The following is a 21630-nucleotide window of genomic DNA, read 5'->3' on the forward strand; positions in this document are numbered from 1 at the left end:
GTTAAATAAAATCTGCATCTTTTACGGTTTAGAGCAGTAAGGTGTATTTCAGAAAGTACAGAGCTTAGGAGAAGAGAAAGGTTAAAGAGGGATGTACTTGCTGTAGTTCTTATGCAAATCTACTGAATTTTGGCCAAACTGTAAGCCTTCGAAAAAAGTAATCTGCACCTTCTTGTTAAACACTTGGACTGGAACAGGGAAAAGAAATTGGAAAGAGAGAAGCCAGAGGGACTAAATGCAAAAAGGTGACACACAGGTCACAGCTGGAGTGTCCTTGGTGCACCATATTCCCCTCTAGCGCTTGGAATCAGACTACATTTTTCCCAGCATTCTTCATCCTGCTCTGGGGACAGTCCACGAAGATTACAACAATCTAGTCTTGCTGCCCACATTAGCTCAAGAGGTAACGTGTGAGTGGAAGATTTCACAACCTACCTAAGGATAAAATCCGATCCTAATGAAGTCAGTGTTTTCTATGGTGAGTATAAGCCGTTCCTTCTGAAATACAACCTTTTTTCTTCTTAAGAAGATACATTGCTAAGACTTGTAGGGGGAAAGCATCCTGTATTGGTTGACCAAATTTCAGCAAGTGATTCCCACACTACATCCATAAAATACACAAATACTATGTACAATATTAATGTACTACAATAATATACTACAATCTTTAGTTGGAGTTGGAGTGTTGGAAAATACTGCCATATCTGTTCTAGCGACTATTCCTTCTTCAAAATGTGCACTTGATGTTCTGACAGAAAACGTAGAGTTCCCACTTCCAGGCACAGGCCCTTATGACATCTTTATCTGCAAGAGGAGAAAGCTCTGCAGTGTCAGGTGTTGCCTCCCTTCACAGACAACAGCTGACAGAAGAGATCAGGAGAGTATTTTTTTTTCACACTGAGAATATCCAAAATGTTTTAGGATTGTTTTACTTGTTTCGTGAAGAAATTTCCATTAACAAGCCACAGCCAATATCTCAGAGGACTTCTACGTCAGTTGTCACCTGCCCTGTTCTCCAGACAGAAGCGGACCTCTGGTGGGCTGTCACACCGCGACACTCAGCACTCTCTGCTCCACAGGAGCAAGTGAAATTTGTTTGTAACAACCGGCTTTGCAGACGATAAGCAATACAAAACGCATCACAAGAGTGTCACCATTTGGAACAGAAATACTCTTCCAATGGCACTAATATGTCACAGAACTACTTTCACAGAAAGCAAAATGACTCTGTATTAAATTAAAGTTGTCTTTAGGAAAACACCCGACTTTCCCACGTTTTGACACAGTTTCTTACAAGCCCCACATACCAGTCACAGCCAACTCTTTTCATGTTTGCAGAAGTACTGGATTTATTGCACATGCACATTAGAAAATCTGTATTTACTACACTGCCACTGGTGAGATGCTCAGATGAACGGGAGGACAGGACACTGCTGCCGGACAGCGTGCGTCACCCCTAGCTCCCGCGTAGGCGGGTCTGGGGAAGGACATTTGGGAACAGGACATTTTCCGAGGTTCTTTCACCATCTCGGTTCCTTCCTGTTGCATTATCCAGCGTGACACTGCTCAGTCGCTCCCGCTACTCACTGCTTCCACCGCGGTGTAAGAACCGCTCACCCCCACCACGCTGTTGCACCTGATTCTAAGAAACTTTTGGCAGCGAGGGTGGTGAAACCCTGCCCCAGGTTGTCCAGGGAGGTGGTGGATGCCCCATCCCTGGAGACATTCAAGGCCGGGCTGGACGGGGCTCTGAGCAGCCTGATCCGGGTGAAGACGTCCCTGCTCACTGCAGGGGTTGGACTGGATGAGCTCTGAAGGCCCGCGTCCCGCACCGCGGCGAGAGCAGTTCAAGGGACACCCCGGGGCGGGTGCTCCTGCCCGCGCCCCGACGCTGCCTCACGGCGCGACGCGTGCTCTGCCAGCCACGCCAATTCCTGCGATTTTGGTTAAAACCCCAGCGTTAGCCGGGCCACCCCCGCCCGCGCGGTGACCCCGCCACACAACCCCCGGCCGCCCCACAACCCCGGGCCCGGCCGTGACGCCACCACTTCCCAGCAGCCGCCGCGGCACCACGGAAACGCAACCGCTTTTCCTTCCCCGTCCGCCGGAAGCGCCACAGCTTTTCCTTCCCCTCCGCCTCCGCAGCCGGGCACCCGCCTGCGCCTCCCGCTCTCCTCCGCGGACAGCGGGGCGGGCTGGCGGCCGTGTGGAGCGCCCCGCGGGTGGGTGAGCAGCTCCGCGGCCGGTGCGGGTGGCGGGGTGGCGGTTCGCGCCTCAGCGGCCTCCTCGTCGCTCGGGTCCCGCGTCGTGCTGCCCGGGGCGGGAGCGGCGGGCCGGGCTGCGGCCTGCGGGCCCGTAGGAGCCCGGCTGAGGGGGTAACCAGCAGACACATAAAGGAGGAAAAGTAAATAACGCTTCCTTTTCCTGCTTCCAACTCTAGCGTGGCCCTTCTTCCAGTTATAGAAGTTTATAGGAGCTGTGGGGTTTTCTTTGGTGTTGGTGCATGTGATGGTTCTGGACATACAGCTACTGAAAATGTAAGTGATGGTTAACAGAAGTGTAAGCTTATGAATGGTGCTAGGCCACGTACGAATGAAGAGAAGGCAGTGTTGGGGCAGAAGATGGGGTTAGAAGCAGAAGAACACGATGGGGAGTGGAGAGTTGTATTTCTGTAGAAATCTTTAAAGAGGGCAAACTTCCAGTTTTGAGCCCCTCAGTTCAGGAAGGACAGGGAACTGCTGGAGAGAGTCCAGCGCAGGGCCACAGAGATGATTAAGGGAGTGGAGCATCCCCCTTATGAGGAAAGGCTGAGGGAGCTGGGTCTCTTTAGCTTGGAGAAGAGGAGACTGAGGGGTGACCTCATTAATGTTTATAAATATGTAAAGGGTGAGTGTCAGGAGGATGGAGCCAGGCTCTTCTCGGTGACAACCAATGATAGGACAAGGGGCAATGGGTACAAACTGGAGCACAGGAAGTTCCATTTAAATATGAGAAGAAACTTCTTCTCAGTGAGGGTAACAGAACACAGGAACAGGCTGCCCAGGGAGGTTGTGGAGTCTCCTTCTCTGGAGACATTCAAAACCCGCCTGGACACCTTCCTATGTAACCTCATCTAGGTGTTCCTGCTCTGGCAGGGGGATTGGACTAGATGATCTTTTGAGGTCCCTTCCAATCCCTGACATTTTGTGATTCTGTGAAGACTTTTTAGGTTATAGAACAGACTTAGACAAAACAGACTGACTCTAATTTCTGTCTATTAATGCACATCAATTAGGCAGAGAAGTTTTCTGTGTGTTTTAGGGTGTGGCTCTTTATCAGCACTACACCCAAATATCAAGCCACCTCATGTTTTGTTTGATTCTTTCTTCCATGATAATGAAATAACACTGGTGGGGTGTTTGTAAACACAGCAAATCCTGCTGTCAGTTTGTAGGTGGCTGTGTTGGTTCTGCCTCAGTAGGTATATCCCAGCAAAAGCAAAGTGTGCTGCTGTGGAAAGGATTCAGATTTGGGCCTGAAATGTGTATGTGGTGAACGCTTGCGATCAAAGTCGTTTAGAACCATGTTCTTGTTTGTTGGAAGATAATTCCACATTACAAAAGAATTTGGAGTTTGATAACATTCCTACAAATTTTCTCAACAGTTACCATATGCATGGATATCACCTGAATCTTCTTACAAGAGCTTAAATTGCTTGTAATCTTACCCTAAACATGAGTGGCTCCAAACCCGACATTCTGTGGGCCCCACACCACGTGGACCGATTTGTTGTATGTGATTCGGAATTGAGCCTTTATCACATTGACTCTGCTGTAAGTTCGGAACTCAAGGCGGGGTCCTTGCGCTTATCGGAAGAAACTACAGCTACGCTCTTGTCAATAAATTCAGATACGCCATATATGAAATGTGTGGCCTGGTATCCAAAGTACGATCCTGAATGTCTCCTTGCTGTTGGACAGGCCAATGGCCGGGTGGTACTTACCAGCCTTGGTCAAGATCACAACTCAAAATCTAAAGACTTGATAGGTAAAGAGTTTGTTCCCAAACATGCACGGCAATGCAATACCCTGGCGTGGAACCCACTGGATAGCAATTGGCTTGCTGCCGGGTTAGATAAACATCGGGCTGACTTTTCGGTGTTGATCTGGGATATCAGTAGCAAATATGCCCCAGAGACTGCAGTTGCTACAGAGAAAGTAAGACTGTCAGCAGGAGATCCAGAAGCGGGACTGGTAGTAACAAAGCCACTGTATGAACTGGGACAGAACGATGCTTGTCTTTCTCTCTGTTGGCTTCCACGGGACCAGAAGCTGCTTTTAGCTGGAATGCATAGAAATCTGGCTATCTTTGATCTAAGGAACACAAGCCAAAAAATATTTGTCAATACCAAGGCTGTCCAAGGAGTGACTGTCGATCCCTATTTCCACGATCGTGTAGCTTCCTTCTATGAAGGTCAGGTTGCCATATGGGATTTAAGAAAGTTTGAGAAGCCTGTTTTGACCTTGACAGAGCAACCAAAACCCTTGACAAAAGTTGCGTGGTGCCCAACAAGAACTGGACTCTTAGCTACTTTAACAAGGGATAGTAATATCATTAGACTGTATGACATGCAGCATACTCCCACCCCTATTGGGGACGAAACTGAGCCGACAATAATTGAAAGAAGTGTCCAACCATGTGAAAACTACATTGCTTCATTTGCCTGGCATCCCACGAGCCAAAATCGAATGGTAGTAGTGACTCCCAATAGGACTATGTCTGACTTCACAGTTTTCGAAAGAATTTCTCTTGCATGGAGTCCAGTGACATCGTTAATGTGGGCTTGTGGACGACATTTATATGAGTGTACAGAAGAAGGAAAGGCTAGTTCCTTGGAAAAAGACATAGCAACCAAAATGCGACTCAGAGCTCTGTCAAGGTACGGTCTTGATACTGAACAAATTTGGAGAAATCACCTCCTAGCTGGAAATGAAGATCCTCAGCTGAAATCGCTTTGGTACACTCTGCATTATATCCTTTATTTTAATGTAGTTTATATCTTAAAGAAGTAATATGCCTTTATGTGTAAACCAGTTACATGAAGTGCATGAAAATCTTTAAGTATAATGCAACATCCTGTAAATACTTTGCCTATATTAATAGGATGTGACTTTTAATTAAAAAAATGTTTTTCAAACACTTGGAAAAAATTAAGCTTCCTATACATGAAAATACTTATGAAGCAGTATACTGAAGATATGGATCAAAAACTTACAGGAAACAAAGGTCCCTTAGTTTATGCTGGCATTAAATCAATTGTGAAGTCATCTTTGGGTAAGAATGTGCCAACTTTGATAAGGTCTGTTGTAGTATGGGTACAGAATGATGCACTCATAGGCCTGTCTTTAAAAATTGTTGAAAAGAGCCTATTGAAAAATATGGAAACAATGTATTTCTATTTGTGTTTTCAAACGTGTAAGTTTATATTTTATTTTACAGTAATTTCCAGAATTTTCAGTGTTCTTCTTTTCAAAGTTCCACATGGAGGTGTGGTTCTAGGAAGCTGACTTTACTGTAGTCCCTGCTAATGCACTGACTACATTTGTATCACTATTTAAATAAGCTGTCTTGTTCTGAAGTGGTAATCACCCCTGGTGCATCACATTATGCCTCTCATGCTCAGTGAAGTTTTTATTAGTATAATCTATTATTTGAATCTTTCTTTTTCTATTCATTATGTCTTATTAATATTTATGCTCCTTGGAACAAAAAAATAAGTCTTAAGTGGTGAGAATGCTTCTAGCACGTTGATGCTTGCTAAGAAGAGAACTGGTAGAGTAGGTGCTTAACTGTGTATTTCATGTTGGCAAATTGAATATACTGATCACTCCTGCAAACTGTGACAAGAACCTTCAAAACCTTAGGAGGTTGAGGAAAGAAAAAAGACTTAGTGAGGAATACGTGTCAAGTCTAAATGCATGATTTTTAGCAGATCAAAATAATTTCGTGTATGCTTCTCCTTACTATGGAGCTTCTAGTGATGTTAATTTAAAGTACTTAAATATGATACTCAGCTTTGTCCTCTTCTTTATCATTGAAATCAAAGTGTTGTGTCGCAATTGCAGTTTAAATTGTGATTTAAGCATAATTTGACTTATTCCCCATTTCTAGGAACAACAGAGAACCTCAGGCACAGCAGGAGTGGATCTGATAGACAGGCAGATATTATTCAGTATCTGAGTGAGGAGAGATCCTTGGCTTTGCAGCTCTGTGGGTGGATAAAGAAGGGAACAGACTTAGATGTGGAACCTTTTTTAAATTCACTGGAACAGGAAGGAGACTGGGAGCGAGCAGCTGCTGTTGCACTTTTCAACTTGGACATACGGCGAGCAATACAAGTTCTAAATAAAGGAGCTTCCTCGGGAAAAGGTGTGGATTGTGCTTGGTATCTTATGTTTTGGCATTTTATCACCTTAGTAGATTTTTTTCCATAAACAGAATTATGGAAGATAGTATGGAAAAGGTGCCCATGTTGTCTTATAAAATAGTTACTTGAAGTGGTTGTATTGAAGCCTGAGAAACTGACAAATCCTGATCTTTCACTCTGCAGACTATCATATGCCTTACTGTCTAGTTAAAATCGATTCTATGTTTCAGAATTTCCTATTGATACAGAGCCCAGAATGTGTTACACTCAAAACTAGTGGCTTCTTTTATTTTAATGGAATTGCATGTTGGCTGCATGTCACGTACATCTGCTTCTTTCAGGCTGTGTGCAGCTTTCTGCCAGTGCGATGGCTGTGGAATAACTGAAATGTAATATGTAGGGTCTGCAGAAAAACAGTTGTTTTGGAGTAATATTTGGTAAGAGTTGCAGTGTACGATGGAAAAGTTAAGACACTGGAGCCAGGAGATGGAGGTATTTTTGCTCTGTTTTCTTAGCAGTGTTCCTCCTACAACTCCGATTTGCATCTGTGTTCTCTTTTTAAATTCAGAAGACTATCTTGTCACTGAAGTGGTTTGGTAAGACACGAAGGAAGCTGTTCTTGGTGGGGGGAAGTGTGTGTGTGCTTTCCATAGAGAAGGTTCAGAGTGGAGACAAGCTATCTTTGAATTAAAAAGTAAAATGGAACTTTCTGACAGTATGAATATTTAGATTAAATAGATTTATTGTGTTTAGGAAACTTGTTAACTTGAAGCTGCAATATGCAATTGTCATCCTCTAGCTAGGTCTGTTAACGTGATGGCTATATCCTATCTTTTCACTTCTTGTGGATGGGAATTATGGTAAAACAATATTTTATGACAGCAATAGGAATATATTTAGCAGTTCAAAACTATTTCAAAATACCAGAACCAGTCTGATGTTGCTTAAAGTATAACTGAGGCTGTCATGCATGTGGGCTTGCAACTTTAGAGCTGTTAACTTACCTGAACAGAGGCCTATAAAGTAGAAACTAAAAAATGCTAGCGTATGCACGTTTATTTTAGCTAGCATTAGTTATACTGCATTTTGTCTTGCATTCTGACAAAACATTCTGTTTCAAACTGATGCTTTCAGTTGCAGTTTTAATTGGATTTTTTTAAGTCCTTAAATTGAATATTGTTTCATTGATTGTTTTTAATAACTCAGGTGATCTGAACCTTAATGTAGTGGCAATGGCTCTGTCAGGCTACACAGATGAGAAGAACTCACTTTGGAGAGAAATGTGCAGTACTCTGAGGCTGCAGTTGAACAATCCCTACTTGTGTGCTATGTTCGCTTTCCTGACAAGTGAGTCTGGTTCATATGATGGTGTTTTGGTGAGTAAATTTCTCTTATATTTAAATTCCTTTAAGTAATAGGTAGGTATATATATACACATATGTAGGAGAAGTGCTGTATACTCTATTAATTAATCAGATTAGAATGTATTATTTTCTTCTGATGCTGGCCAGTACCATTTTTTTCCTCCTAAATAGATATTTCTTATTAGTGAATATTGTGTTAGCAAACAAAGTACATAAAAACATGCATTGGCAGCCAAAATATCCAGTATAGTCCACACAGAGGTATTTTTTTTATTAGTGTGGAATTCTTAAACCATTAGAAAAGCATTACCAAAATAATTAAAGCAGGAAGAAAAATGGAGAGAGAGCTTAATAATAGAAATGCACAAACCAGAGCTAGTGCAGGGGTTTGCAGAACTTTCATCAAGCTATATTTGCATTGAATTGTATTGTTCCTTGTTGACTCATTAAAATAATTTTACTGTGTTGAAACAATAAACAATAGTTTCACGTCTTCTGAAATTGGTATAAACTTGCTATTTGAAAAGCAAACCAAATCTTTAATTATGAGATACTTTGAGCCTTTAGAGGAGTAACATACTTGGTCCTTGGTTAGCGAACAACAGAAATACTTGATTCAGTAGGAATTATTCAGCTCAAGGGAGGACTCCTGTAATGCAACAGGGTCATTTTCCTCAATCTGTTAAAGCCAAAATTGTCATAATACAATGCTTTTAGGGTTTTAAATAAGGGAAGAAGGACAGGAATCAAAGTCTTTTTTTACACTGGCAGGAGAGAATGCTCATGTTCTCTGGATATTATGTAACAATTTTATAGTTGTTTTTTGTTGATGAATTGGAAACTGATAGACAATAAAGTATTGTATTTTAATTTTTACTTTAAAGAAAACTGTTGAAATTTATATGAAAAAGCTAAGTACCAGAATGAATCTAGTCAAGGATTCTTTTCTTAAGCGTTTGAGGGGTTTTTTTGGTGTTTGTTTTTAAACTTTTAGTTATGATTTTAGGAAGGAATCAGGTGGTTAGACTGGTTATTTTTCTGTTATTGAATTTGTAGTATTAGTTATACAACAGCACAAATGTTCTGACTTTCACAAGCAATGTATTGAAAAAGCGGAAGCTTGCGTGTGATGCTAGTATTCCTGTTTTTCTCTCCAAAGTATGAAAACAACGTAGCTGTACGAGACAGAGTGGCGTTTGCTTGCAAGTTCCTTAATGATACTCAGGTAAGTCTATGGTTGCACGTTTAAGCAAACTGCAAAGCTTTTTTGGCAGAAGAAACTCTGGGGTGGAGGGCTGAACACTGGAAGAAATGAGTGAAGAGTTACTTGTTTTCTGTCATCACAATAGGATATAAGATATGGTATAATCTGGTTGTCGGTTTGTACCTTCAGCTTGATTTTGTCTCTTTTTTTTTTTAATATTGATGACATGCTGGTTTGTTAAATGTTATTGCATTAGCTGTCTTACTGGGTTCCTATTTATTCAGCATTTATTTCCAGATATTTACCTTCTCTTGAATTAAGGTTTGGTTTTAGAGCAAGATTTTTTTTTTAAATTCACCACACCGAAGTATTTAAAGAATACATAACCTCCCTCTTTGTACTTCATATCAAGAGGTTTAAAGTTTGTTGATAAGTATTTGAATTCCTGCAATATAGTGGATATAGCCATATAGCTTTTCCTTTATAGCATCCTGCAAACAGTGTATTCTGTTAGCAAAAGACACTGTTCAAGGAAGCCATTCAGTTGTTGAAAGTTTTGACATAGGCCAACATAAACGTGTTAAGAAAGGATGAACAAATGGCAAAAGTTCAGTGTTTGGGTTTTTTTTAATAGTTAAACAGATTTATTGAAAAGCTGACGAATGAAATGAAAGATGCTGGGAATTTGGAGGGAATACTGTTAACAGGGTTGACAAAAGATGGAGTGGACTTGATGGAAAGTTATGTCGACAGAACCGGAGATGTCCAGACAGCAAGCTATTGCATGCTACAGGTTGGTGTTTCACTCAAAAATAAATCTCTGTAGAAGGCAACTAAACATTGTTTCTTTAGCAGTATAGTATTGAATCTTGTGAGGTAAAAAGTATTTTCCATAATAATTTGTGACAATATATATCATGCCTGTTTTATGGAATCATCTGAAGCATTCAGTGTTAACTACAAATGTAAATCTTCACTCTCTCTGGTTGAAATAGCTTTAGGAGATTGTAGGGGAAAGAGGCAAAATGAAAAAAAAGTCCCTTTCACTAGCTGAACTGGGAATACCCATTCCTCTGCGTATTGTTGTTGTTTTTCCTGATAGGTTCGAAACATTATTTTTTGTTTTGGGATTTTGACAGAGAACTGAGGTGAGGGTTTTTTTGTTTGTCTGTAGGTATTAGTTTTGGTTTTTTTATGAGGGCCTCGTCTTAGCCCTTGCACGGTTGCAGCTATTGCCAGCACTGTGTTTAACTGCATATGTAATCGTAACAATGATACAGACTCTGATGCGTGACAGAATTTTATTATCCTTCATCTGACAGACACCAGGTTTTAGTGGACATGGCAGCACGGGTATTTTCAACCAGAGAGGCAGACTGAAGAAAACTTTTAGCACACTCACATTATAGTTTAACAGAATTTTTTTTTTCTAGATACATTAGACTGTATCATTTCTCGTATCTTGTAGTACGCTTTGTAAAGTCTTTTAAGAAAGTGAATAATATGTATTGTGTATCTTTAGCCTGTGTCTGACATTTTTTCCTGCCTGCCTTAGGGTTCTCCATCAGATATACTTAAGGATGAGAGGGTTCAGTACTGGATTGAGAACTACAGGAATCTTTTAGATGCTTGGAGGTTTTGGCATAAACGTGCAGAATTTGACATCCACAGGAGTAAGCTGGACCCCAGTTCAAAACCTTTAGCCCAGGTAAATGTAATTCTTGTATGAACTGTGACCAATCCAGAAAGGAAAGTGGCATGGTACTTCTATAGAAAAAGGTTGCTGGCTGCACCTTGGCTTTCGTGAGGATTCAAGTGTAAAATAAAGACTTCAACTAAGGCTGCCCTAAAACAGTAGCCATGCTTTTTTCAAAATAATTTTTGAGAAAGGACTTAAAAACTGTTTCGATAGAGAGTACAGACATAAGGTAATCAAAACTACATTTCTTCATATCTAATTCAGGAAGTCAGTTCCCTACCATTTTTATTCAGGTGTGATTTTTGTTTGTTTGTTTGGGTTTTTAAAATTTTCTTAAACCTTTTTCTTTCAAATAACAGGTTGTCTTTCAGAAACTGTAACTTTTCAACACTTTTTCTAGGGCAACTGTTTGGTTTTTACCTCGGGCAACTGGTTTTTTTCCTCCCACACTGAAAAACAAAATCAGAGATGTATCATCCAGCTGAATTCTGCATCATGGTGAGGATGATGCTGAAACCAGGGAATTGAACCAAGAACCAGTTGAAATTGGTTCTGTTTTAACTGAAGCGAACCTCGAAGCTATTTTGAAGCCCTTGATCCTAAACTAAAAGCGAACAGCAGCAACTTTCATTATCAGTTCTGAACATAAGCTAAACCAACAACTGACACCCTATACAAATGTTTAACATCTGGTGGCATTTTTAGCCACTGTGGTCTTACCACAGCACATTCTGCTCTCTCACATTTGCTAAGTATGTGCATTTCAGGGCCCATTGGTGTCCAAGGTTCGCTGTTTTGGAATTCGTGTATCTGTCACGGCTGTTTTAGGAGAGCTGCATCTGTACTGCTCCAAGCGGGAGGAAGTTGAGTTTACTGCTCCTTCCTTATGCGATCAACATAAACAACCCCTGAAGAGTTTAAAATATGTGCTCACTGGTATCAAGTCACAACTTGTGGCACAGGCAGATCCTCGTATTGGTGACTCTAGAGTGCATTGTCTGACTATAAGGAGGAAAAGACCAGATTTAGTTAAGTAAATTTCATTTCTTTCATTACTGCAAGTATAGCTTTTTATTATCTTAATACCTTTCCAAGTCTTAGCAATTATGAATATTTCTATGTGCTTTTGAGGCAAGTGGGCATCATTAAGGCCTGCTTCTCAGTACTGCATGCCAAGTCTATAAACCAAGATGTTAGGAACTCAGTCACGAGTAGCCTTGGCTTTCCAGGGCACTCTCTAGAATATCCAGTAAATAAGTTTTTGTTAGCTTGAACAAATTCACTTACAGTTGCAGCAAAAAAAAAAAAAGCCAAAAAAATAATGATTTTGTTTGTTCTCTTTAGGTGTTTGTGAGTTGCAATTTCTGTGGAAAATCAATCTCCTACAGCTGTTCAGCTATTCCTCATCAGGGACGAGGTTTTAGCCAATATGGAGTTAGCGGTTCACCAACTAAGTCAAAAGTTACGAGCTGTCCTGGTTGCCGTAAACCCCTTCCTCGCTGTGCGCTTTGCTTGATCAATATGGGAACACCAGTTTCCAGCTGTCCAGGTATGACATAGTGGATTTTAGTTATTCAGCTAGAGTACTAGTTAGTGGCCTAATTAGCAGTTCCTGTTGGAAGACCTTCTGTTGCACCTTTTTCTATTTGTATTCATACTGTAAATATTCATTCTCATCATTTCGAAGGAGGGAGACTAGAAGAGAACACTTGTTTACATCACATCTGATTTTATGATGAAACCTATGTCTCAGTTCCGTGGTGTCAGACCATATGCACAGTTACTTGGTTCTGACTGTTTTCCCAGTGAATTGTCAGTGAAATTCCATGGTTAGACAGATGAAAAGATTCAAGCATTGTGGTGGTCAGTATTGTGAGCCTTAAAACTGTAAGAAATGGGAAGTGAGATTGTTGAGATGAGTTGTAGAGACACGACAGAAATCTTAGAATGTAAATGAATTGATTTTTAGCTGGAAGAGGAAGAGAGAGTAAATGTAATGTGGTAAACTTTCTGTCATTACAAAAGTGTATGGGTCATGCTGTCACAGCTAAGAGGTACTGTGATTGGAACCTCTTGGTTCTAAGCATCTTGAGCTCAGCGTTTTGCAATGTCTACATGAAACTTATTTTGTCCATATTTTTAAGTCAGTCTTGTTACAGAGCCATGCACAGCCGTGCAGTTGTCATCTATTTATATCTCTCATTTTTTCACTGATACATATAATTTTTATATACTTATTTTTGTTTTTAAACCAGAACATTTCATATGCAGTAAAATAGGCCCATAATTCACTGGAACATAAATCAATTGCTGAAATGTAAATCACTGTTGAAAGAGATTCTGTCTGTGTCCATAAGATGGGAAACAACAGCTCAGCAATATAATTCTTGTTTTGGCTTTCCACCAGTTCTTCTTTGTTTAATAATTTTACTGACTTCTCTTTTAAAATCAGGCCACTTTTTCACATGGTCCTAATGTCAAATTTGTTCTAGTAGCATTACTGGGACTGAAATATAAATGAAGCATAATTATTTACAAGCGTATTTGTGGGGGTGGGTTTGCCTCTGCACAGGAGGATCCAAGTCAGATGAAAAAGTGGATCTTAGCAAAGACAAGAAGTTAGCCCAGTTCAACAACTGGTTTACTTGGTGTCACAACTGCAGGCATGGTGGACATGCTGGGCATATGCTTAGTTGGTTCAGGTAAGTCGATGTTGAAATCTTTCTCATTTGACATGTGTCTGCTGCACTGAGTAGGACATACCTGCTTTGCTGTATCTGTCGTTATGCTTTGTCAGTTTAGGGCATATGCAAAACTTAACTATGATGCTGAACTTTTTTGAGGTACTATGTCTCTGCATTTACTTAAATGTATAGGTTACAAAATTCTTGTTTTATTTTACCTGTTTTTTTCTTTTTTTCTGCTATTGTTATCTAGGGACCATACTGAGTGTCCGGTGTCTGCCTGCTCGTGTAAGTGTATGCAGCTGGATACAACAGGGAATCTCATTCCAGCAGAGACTGTCCAAGCATAGATATCATTTGAAAATGTGGGGCTCTCTCATGGATGTCTATCATAGTCCAAGCATGTATTTTAGATAAAGGTCATTTGTGACTTACTGACTGTGAAAAAATAAATTGTGATACAATTAGCAAAATTATGTGTGTATGACTGTGCTTGGTAGAAACAGGTATTCCTGAAATGAGCCTCTGGGTATGGAACGTGGTCCTTGTTCAGATGGTTGAAGCAGTTCAGTTCAAAAGCACTCCTTGAATTGTGAGCTCTTTGGATTTCCTAAAAATTTGAGATTTCCTAAAAAATCCAAAGAACTTTTAATAAATTTTCCAGGATAGTGCTGATCAGCCCTTTTATTTCTTTTCCAAACAGAGCAGTGTTTTTATGCTGTGAAAGTGGGCCTTCAGAGTAAATACCTGGAAAGTGTTTTTCAGAAGATCATGAAGTGTTGCTGTGGGTTCCTCTGTTCATTGCTTGATCACACTTTCTTGTATGCAAATAAATAATTTCCTTCTAAGTTCATTCAAAGCGCCACTGTTAAATGTATTCTAAAGATTTTTATTTTAAAGAAAAATAAATTTCTTTTCCCAAGTTTTGTTAATAGTAAAGCAATATCTTTGCAATTCAAGGTCTTTAATTTGCCCACATACCTAGCTGATGTGAATTTTAATGCTAAAGAATTTGGGGGTTTTGTCTTCTAGCAATGTCTATATGCTAGGGGAGTTCCCTGAAAAGTCATGTGTTTGTTGCAGTGCAAAGTGCAGGGAAACTATAGGAGGTTTCATTTGATTGATTAATTTTTTACATGGTACTGTGAAGATCTGAAATCTCAAGGACTGGAGACTTGTAAATATTTACGTTTTAAACTACATGCTGAGTTTAGACTACAAAACATTTGAAAGACTTTTGGATAATCAGCATTTCCCTGTACTGCAGAAATATGCTGAGAGGTGGGAAATCAACCTATATAAATGCTGCTTCTGGTCACTAGTGGCCACCAGTCAGCTCCCAAAAGGCCGCACAATTTTAGGTCGTTGACCAGAAGTAGTTCTAGCTATGTTTACCAGGTGGAATCAAGATGATTTATTAACTTGGGAGTCAATGATATTTTGCTAATACTGTGCTAAGAGCTGATTGGTATCGTTGTCCTTCACTTTGTAGGCAACAGAATTCACACAAATTAGGGAAAAAAAACCCACCTGTTTTAAGGTATGTGATAATAACATCAGTTTACTTGGTGTGTGTTTATTTACTAGTAGAAACAGTATGTGAGTTACTTAACACTAGCGTGCTATGAAATACTAAATGGAATGCTAGCAATAATCTGGTACTGTATTACCAGGACTGTGAAAATTGGTATTTTAAAAGAATATATTGTAAAATACCACTAGTTCTAAGTACTCAAGTATAATTGCAACAAGATACAATGTGGAAACGTTTTCTGTAGATGTACATAATTACATTCAGGACTTTGGGTTATACTTTCTGGTTTAGCATTAATGTTGTAATACATCTGCTAAATTTATTCTGATCTAAAATTCTTACCTAATAGACAAAGATCTTTTTAAAGTTAAAAATCTAAGAGGTACTTGATATTTGTAGGCGTGGGAGAGCAGCTACTTTTTTTTCCTTGTCAGAATATTTATTTATCTTTCCAGTATTTTTGCACACCTTATGTTGCTGTTGAAGAGCTGTTCAGAATGTTCTCCACTTATAAATGTAAACTGGGGTTTAATGTACGATACCCTATTTATATAAATAACAGGCAATAAAAATTTTGCTTTATAGAAGTGAGGTTTTGTACGTGTCAAGGAAATGTTTTTATTCCTCTGTAGTAACAACATTTAAAACATTTTCCTGATAAATTCCATGTCCAGGTGAATGCAACTAGTAACTTAAAATGTTTCATTTTCATATGTAAAGAAAACCCATTTATAACATTTTCAACCTGACTGTATCTGTTTGTGTCAAATTCTATCATTTCATTAAATTAGATGCTTACTTTGATACTTGGCATGTCTTTGAAATGTTTTGGATTATGAATATGTACATATTCTGGCACAGTATAATAGCAGTTTCGGTTGTTGTAATTGTTAATCAGGCTTTCAGGCCAGTAATTACACTATTTGCAAAATTTACAAAGTTAAGAGGTGTATGTTTTTTAATGATGAGATTTTTTTTTTTCATGTTTTGCTTTTAAATTAATAAAGCTGTGATTTTTTGGGGTGATTTGTTGTTTTCTAACAAAAAGTATAGCTACAACCATTTTATTGGCTGCAGCTACTTTTACTGTTTTCTCATATGTGCTCAACCCTGACAGAGTTAACTAGATGAAGGTAGCCTTGCATGCTAAATGTTTTCACCCTGTGGTTCATACTGATTACACCCCATCAATTCATTACATGCTCCAGCCTTGCCTCCCTTCCCTGATTAAGCACATACACTTTCTCTTTGTAAGCACAGGCTGCTTGCAAATGCACACGAGTTGTGCATTTGTGCATGCCTCAGCAAGGACAGCAGAGCAGGTCTGGTGGTGGTGACGAGACTCACCTTCACCTCTGTTTCAGAATTTTGTACAGTTTACCCTGCTGGACAGCTAAAACAGACTGATAATTTAAGAATTGTTTCTCAAAACATAGCTCTCCAACTTTAGAACAGTATTCCATGAAGACTGGACCACCTAGCAGCCCCTGCAACAAGTCAGGCAGCCTTCAGCTGCCTCTTGGCATATGACCTGAGCATTATTTATGTATGAAGAATATTTTACAGTTCCTTGCATTGCTGTCTTGTTAGTATAGCCAGGGTAGGCCATTTATTCACAAACATTGAGAGGCTATAGAGAAGCAGATGAATGAAAAGCGCATAGTGGAAACCTTATGTATCATCCCTGCAGGACTGCACAAACAAGAAGAGTCTTTGCTGACAAATGGAAACTGCAACATTTCCCACTCAGATGTCCTGAAATATTTACACAGAAGAGCACCTGCCCAAGGATGGTCTCTGTATGGGGGTGAAGTGCTATAGCCATCTACTGGTGGCCTGTTAAATCAGGCCTGGATGGTCTCAGTAACTAACTGTATATAACATTTGACAGTATACATTCACAAAATACCAATTTTCTAAAGTAGAATAGTACAAAAGACTTTTAAATGCTCGTTATTGCATGCAGCTATAAAGAATGACATTTTATTCTACTGAGCACTAAAATATAGCAGTGATAGTACTACAGGATGGAGCATGGTATTGTGCCACATGGACATGTTCTTGTTTGCTGTATGAGACTGACTCATACTTCAGAGACCCTCCTCCTTCCCAGTGGCAGTAACTTTGTCATTGTCTGTCTTCTAAGTAGACAGGGAAAAAAATAGATCATCTGTTACCACCCACTCAGTTTGTAGTAGCTTTGATAAATAAGAAGACTTTAAAACATAAATTCCTTGACTGAAAACAGAGATGTCTATAAGTAAGCATAAGCTGGCAATCTTAATAAGGCACTAAATCTATTAAACCTGAAACCTGTTTGTATGAAAGGTTAATGAACGTGGCTAAGGTTTACTTAAAATACTTTGAAATATTTTATTTATTAATTCACAGATAACATTTCCAAAGTTAGATTTTACCTTGACTGTGTTACCTTTGGAGATCTAAGAATTTTGCTACATGCTGCAAGTAGCCTGGATAGTAACAAAATTGGGAACTGTGGAAGTTTGTATGATTAAAGTCATCACGACGAGCCGGCTGAATCTGGTGCTTCTGCTTAGACTCCTACCAAGAATGAAGGTTGTGATGGGAACTCAACAGCACTTGAAATCCCCAAGCCTAACTAGACATCTTCCAAGTGTTTAACATCAGTGCAAAAGGCAAGTACCTTGTGTTAAAATTACCTGTGTCAGGTAAAATAGAACAGGTTTCACCAAGATAAAAACACTGACACAAATAGTTAAATGTAGTCAGATCTTTTTTATTGCATAAGAGGCCATTTTCAAGATGCAAAACACTCCCCATGTTCAATAAATTTGTGTCAAAGCAAATGAAAAAAAAAAAATCTTTACAGCATAACCCCACCAGATGTCATCAATACAAGTTTTCTGTAAAGTATCCTAGAACCTCTACCAACAACAACAAAAAGATGCCTAGAAAACTTCAGCTTCTAGCAAGTCCAATCCTGCAAGAGAACACTCCTCAGGGATGCGAAGGGTTAAATATATACAGAGAGTGAGCTATCCACAGACGCATTCTCCTTCTTACTGAATAAATACATTTTCAAATAAAACATTCTTCACTGGCAATACATGGCACATGTAACAGCATCTTTTCATTTGTTGGAAATAAATGCAACTGTTATCACGCTGTCAGGCACAAAAGCTACGGTACTGTTGTCCCCTCTGAAGCTCTAAATATATGCTAAGAAAAATCAGTTGTTCTGCCCAGTACCGAACGGGAAGTATTCAGGGAACTCATGAATAATTTTTAGGGCTTCATTGTAGAGTTCCAGATCTGAAAGATGTCAAAGAAAATGGTTATGATGCACAAGCTAAATTCCCCACAAGCAAATGACAGCATTAAAGCACTGCTTATTTTAAAGTAGCAGAGCTGAGCATTCCCAGTCTCCCTCATCCTCCCTAGTTTTCCCAAGGCAGCCACGCTCTCATTGCTTGTTTTCTGGAGGGTTATTTTCAGGCCTGCTAGCTGCACAATTGCACCAGGTCCAGTGCAAGGCAAGAATCATGCGGTCAGTAGAAGAATGATCAGACCATAGCAATGATCTAGACTGGCTCCAGCTTTGAGTCAGTCCCCAGTTTGACCATAAACCAGTATATTTTGTACAGAATTTCTCCCACGTCACTCTCCTTTTCTACATTCTACTCCATATCTGGCAGCTTGAAGAAAGAACTTGTCCGTAAGAAAAGATAATCAGGCTCTCCCTTCTAACTTATTGAAGAACAGTTAAGAACTCAAAATGAATGTGTAATAATGTATATTCTTACTTACCAAATGGACTTTTATCTTCTCTGAACTGGACATATGACACACACATGATGGTCGCCTGATTTGTTACTCTCCCCACTACTTCAATAACTCCTGAGATCTCTTCATCTAACTAGAAAACATACCAAATATGAAATTAGTATCACTAAATTAGCTGCTGTCTCTACTGCACAGCACTTAAGCTAGGAACTCTCTACAACTGATGGTTTGTTCATGACATATTCTGCTCCAGATTTACAGTTTTTGTAACAGCCAGTTCAGTACTGATACAAAAAATATACAAAGAGGCATTAGAGGGAAGATATTAGTTTACAAGTATATAAAACTGTGTCACTGAATCACTGAACAGAAATTCATCTAAGGCATAGAGAGCAGAGGAATTCAGATTTCAATGCATTGCGTTCAAACATGAGTAAATTGTAGAACTCTGTAAGAGCTGTGGAGGTATCATGCATGCAACAGAACAGTTCCATTATTCCAGATTCAGGAGGTATAACTGGAAATTATTTCTTAAATAATCTGCCAGTAAGTGTTCAGAATGCAAAGACACTGACAATAACAAGCCTTTGGTTGAACAAAGAAAAAAAAGGCTACGAATTTTATTTTACTCCAAAATTATATAGCTCGAATGTGTTTTCTTTTTTAAGACACTAATTTTAAGAGTGTAGTACTGTTTCAGTAATGTTTTTCCAATACCTAAGTCTTAACTTCCTAGGAAGTCTTCTGGAACACAGCAATAGATTCCTACCCCCCCATAATTTTGGGTTTCTCTGTTGAAAAGAACTACACACACGAAAAGAGGAATTTATTAAAGTGGAAAAAACAGTTTGAAAGCATTTTGATTAGCAAATCTAGAAGTTCCTCCACTGACATGATGCAAACCACAGAGATGAACCTGGTGTGATTTTTCTGCACACACCAGTTACTCCTACAGCAGTGGAACAGACTGTGAAGTGCCCAACACTGCAGCTATGCATTCAGAAAATTTGACCAATTAGTCTGTTAGGGAATGTTGTGGAATCATTGGTCAGATGCTTACACCTGAAGTTTTAACAACCCAAGGCAGGAAACCATTTCATGAACTCAAGAAAGAGTTAGGAGGCAGAACTTCTAGGACAGACATTTTGTTGCAGTTTGAAGGTGAAGTCAGCAAGCTTCACATTTGTAAAACAAAACTCTTTGCCAGATCAAACTGCATTTTTCATTAAGGAGACTCATGTCTTGAAAGTTAGGAGGTACCGTGTGCAATTATTTCCTATGGAAATGGAGAGATTTCTCAGTGTTTAACAACTCATTCAGAGAAAAAGACATAATGACTACACATGTGCTCAGTTAAGCTAGAGCACTAGCCATCACAAAGAAAAGAATCCTTTAATTACAATATTTGCTAGAGGAAAAATATACCTAAAGACAGAAGAGAATGCCAGGGTGTTATTATTCCTTTGGTGGTACGTGATAACAAAGGAAGCAATACTTTTTGTGCAGTAACTGTAAGTGTATCTTATACCCTTTATATTAATTTCTTGATTTCTATTTAAGAAAGAACGCTTCAAGCTAACTATGAAGTTTACTGCAATGCTATGACGAGTGTTCTAACAGGATACAGAAATGTCAGCTCAAAAAACTCTTGAGAATACCCTATTCTTGAGTTTTTTGCATTATTTTCACAAAATATTCTGTTAGTCATACCAAGATAAAAGCAGTAAGAGAGGATAAAGCCAAATTAAAATAAAGATAATATGTACAGTGGAAGATATTACACTTTAAACAACGAATAGAGGAAGACAAAGTAGCCAGGCATGTGTCTGACAAAGAATGAGTTCTCAATACCAGCTGAAAATTGAAAGACCAAGGCAGTTCATGAATATGGAGACTGCAAATTAGCTGGAAGATGTAAGAAGCAGAGGCAATGGTGGAAAAGGGAGAAACCAGAGATTATTTTTTTTCCAGACTGAAAACTCAATAGATGTAAGGCACACACAGGCTTCAGAAGGGACAAAACCTCCGGTACACAGAATCACAGAATGGTAGGGATTGGAAGGGACCTCGAAAGATCATCTAGTCCGATCCCCCTGCCAGAGCAGGAACACCCAGATGAGGTTACACGGGAAGGCATCCAGGTGGGTTCTGAATGTCTCCAGAGAAGGAGACTCCACAACCTCCCTGGGCAGCCTGTTCCAGTGTTCTGTCACCCTCACTGTGAAGAAGTTTCTTGTCATATTTAAGTGGAACCTCCTGTGTTCCAGTTTGGACCCATTGCCCCTTGTCCTATCATTGCTTGTCACCGAGAAGAGCCTGGCTCCATCCTCCTGACACTCACCCTTTACATATTTATAAACATTAATGAGGTCACCCCTCAGTCTCCTCTTCTCCAAGCTAAAGAGCCTCAGCTCCCTCAGCCTTTCGCAAGGGGGAACACAAAATATTTCCAAAGCGTTCCTTAACTCACCGGCTCGCTCAGCTCCACAGTGGTATGTTTTCCTTCTCCATCCGAAAGCACGAAAAGCTTCCCCGTCGGATGAACCTACAACAGACATTAGGCCGCTCTGAGCCTCACGGCTTCAGCCGCCTCAGCCACAACCGCGCAGCGGCGCTTCCCCCCGCGATCCGCCCGCTCCGGGCCCGGCTGGAGCCGCCGCGCTCCCTCAGGCCCGGCCGCGGGAAGGCGACACCCCCCCAGAGCTCCCCCACACAGGGCCCAGCCCGCAGCGCACCCCGGGGCAAGGCCCTTCGCAGGGCGACAGCGCCGCGTCCCACCCCGAACAGACCGCGGACCTTCTCGACGCGGCCCACGAAGCAGACGGGCCGCCCGATGCTCTGCGCCAGGTGGGCGGTGGCGATGCGACGCCGCGGCACCTCATGGATGTCCCCCATGGCGGCGCGGCTTCCCGCCCTTTGGCGGAGGGGAGGGGCGCCGTTACCGCGGCAACGGGGAGAGGGCGGGGAGGAGGAG

At 40.3% G+C, this 21630-nt stretch overlaps 2 protein-coding genes across 5 annotated transcripts; one reads left to right on the forward strand and one right to left on the reverse strand.

Moving 5' to 3' along the window:
* Positions 1 to 2139: 2139 nt before the first annotated feature.
* MIOS (meiosis regulator for oocyte development) lies at positions 2140 to 16692 on the forward strand. 4 transcript variants are annotated; one of them, XR_010605837.1, is made up of 13 exons: positions 2142 to 2222; positions 2441 to 2537; positions 3644 to 5010; positions 5215 to 5313; positions 6151 to 6408; positions 7613 to 7782; positions 8930 to 8995; positions 9609 to 9767; positions 10530 to 10682; positions 12018 to 12222; positions 13246 to 13375; positions 13611 to 14897; positions 16582 to 16692. XR_010605837.1 is itself a non-coding variant. In XM_065629835.1 (12 exons), the coding sequence occupies exons 3-12, from the start codon at positions 3714 to 3716 to the stop codon at positions 13705 to 13707; spliced, it is 2634 nt and encodes an 877-aa protein (XP_065485907.1). In that variant the 5' UTR covers positions 2142 to 2222; positions 2441 to 2537; positions 3644 to 3713; the 3' UTR covers positions 13708 to 15695. The 4 variants fall into 4 exon arrangements, 3 of the variants coding, with proteins under 3 accessions (XP_065485908.1, XP_065485907.1, XP_065485909.1); XM_065629835.1 differs by lacking the exon at positions 16582 to 16692 and having other exon boundaries at positions 13611 to 15695; XM_065629836.1 differs by lacking the exons at positions 2441 to 2537; positions 16582 to 16692 and having other exon boundaries at positions 2140 to 2222; positions 13611 to 15695.
* A 936-nt stretch (positions 16693 to 17628) lies between these two features.
* On the reverse strand, positions 17629 to 21590 carry RPA3 (replication protein A3). Its single transcript, XM_065629541.1, has 4 exons — positions 21453 to 21590; positions 21127 to 21201; positions 18681 to 18789; positions 17629 to 18185 (listed from the first exon to the last, which is right to left on the reverse strand). The coding sequence occupies exons 1-4, from the start codon at positions 21549 to 21551 to the stop codon at positions 18103 to 18105; spliced, it is 366 nt and encodes a 121-aa protein (XP_065485613.1). The 5' UTR covers positions 21552 to 21590; the 3' UTR covers positions 17629 to 18102.
* Between the last annotated feature and the right edge of the window lie 40 nt (positions 21591 to 21630).

The sequence above is a fragment of the Caloenas nicobarica genome, chromosome 2, assembly GCF_036013445.1.
Source record: "Caloenas nicobarica isolate bCalNic1 chromosome 2, bCalNic1.hap1, whole genome shotgun sequence".
In the NCBI taxonomy this organism is placed as follows: Eukaryota; Metazoa; Chordata; class Aves; order Columbiformes; family Columbidae; genus Caloenas; species Caloenas nicobarica.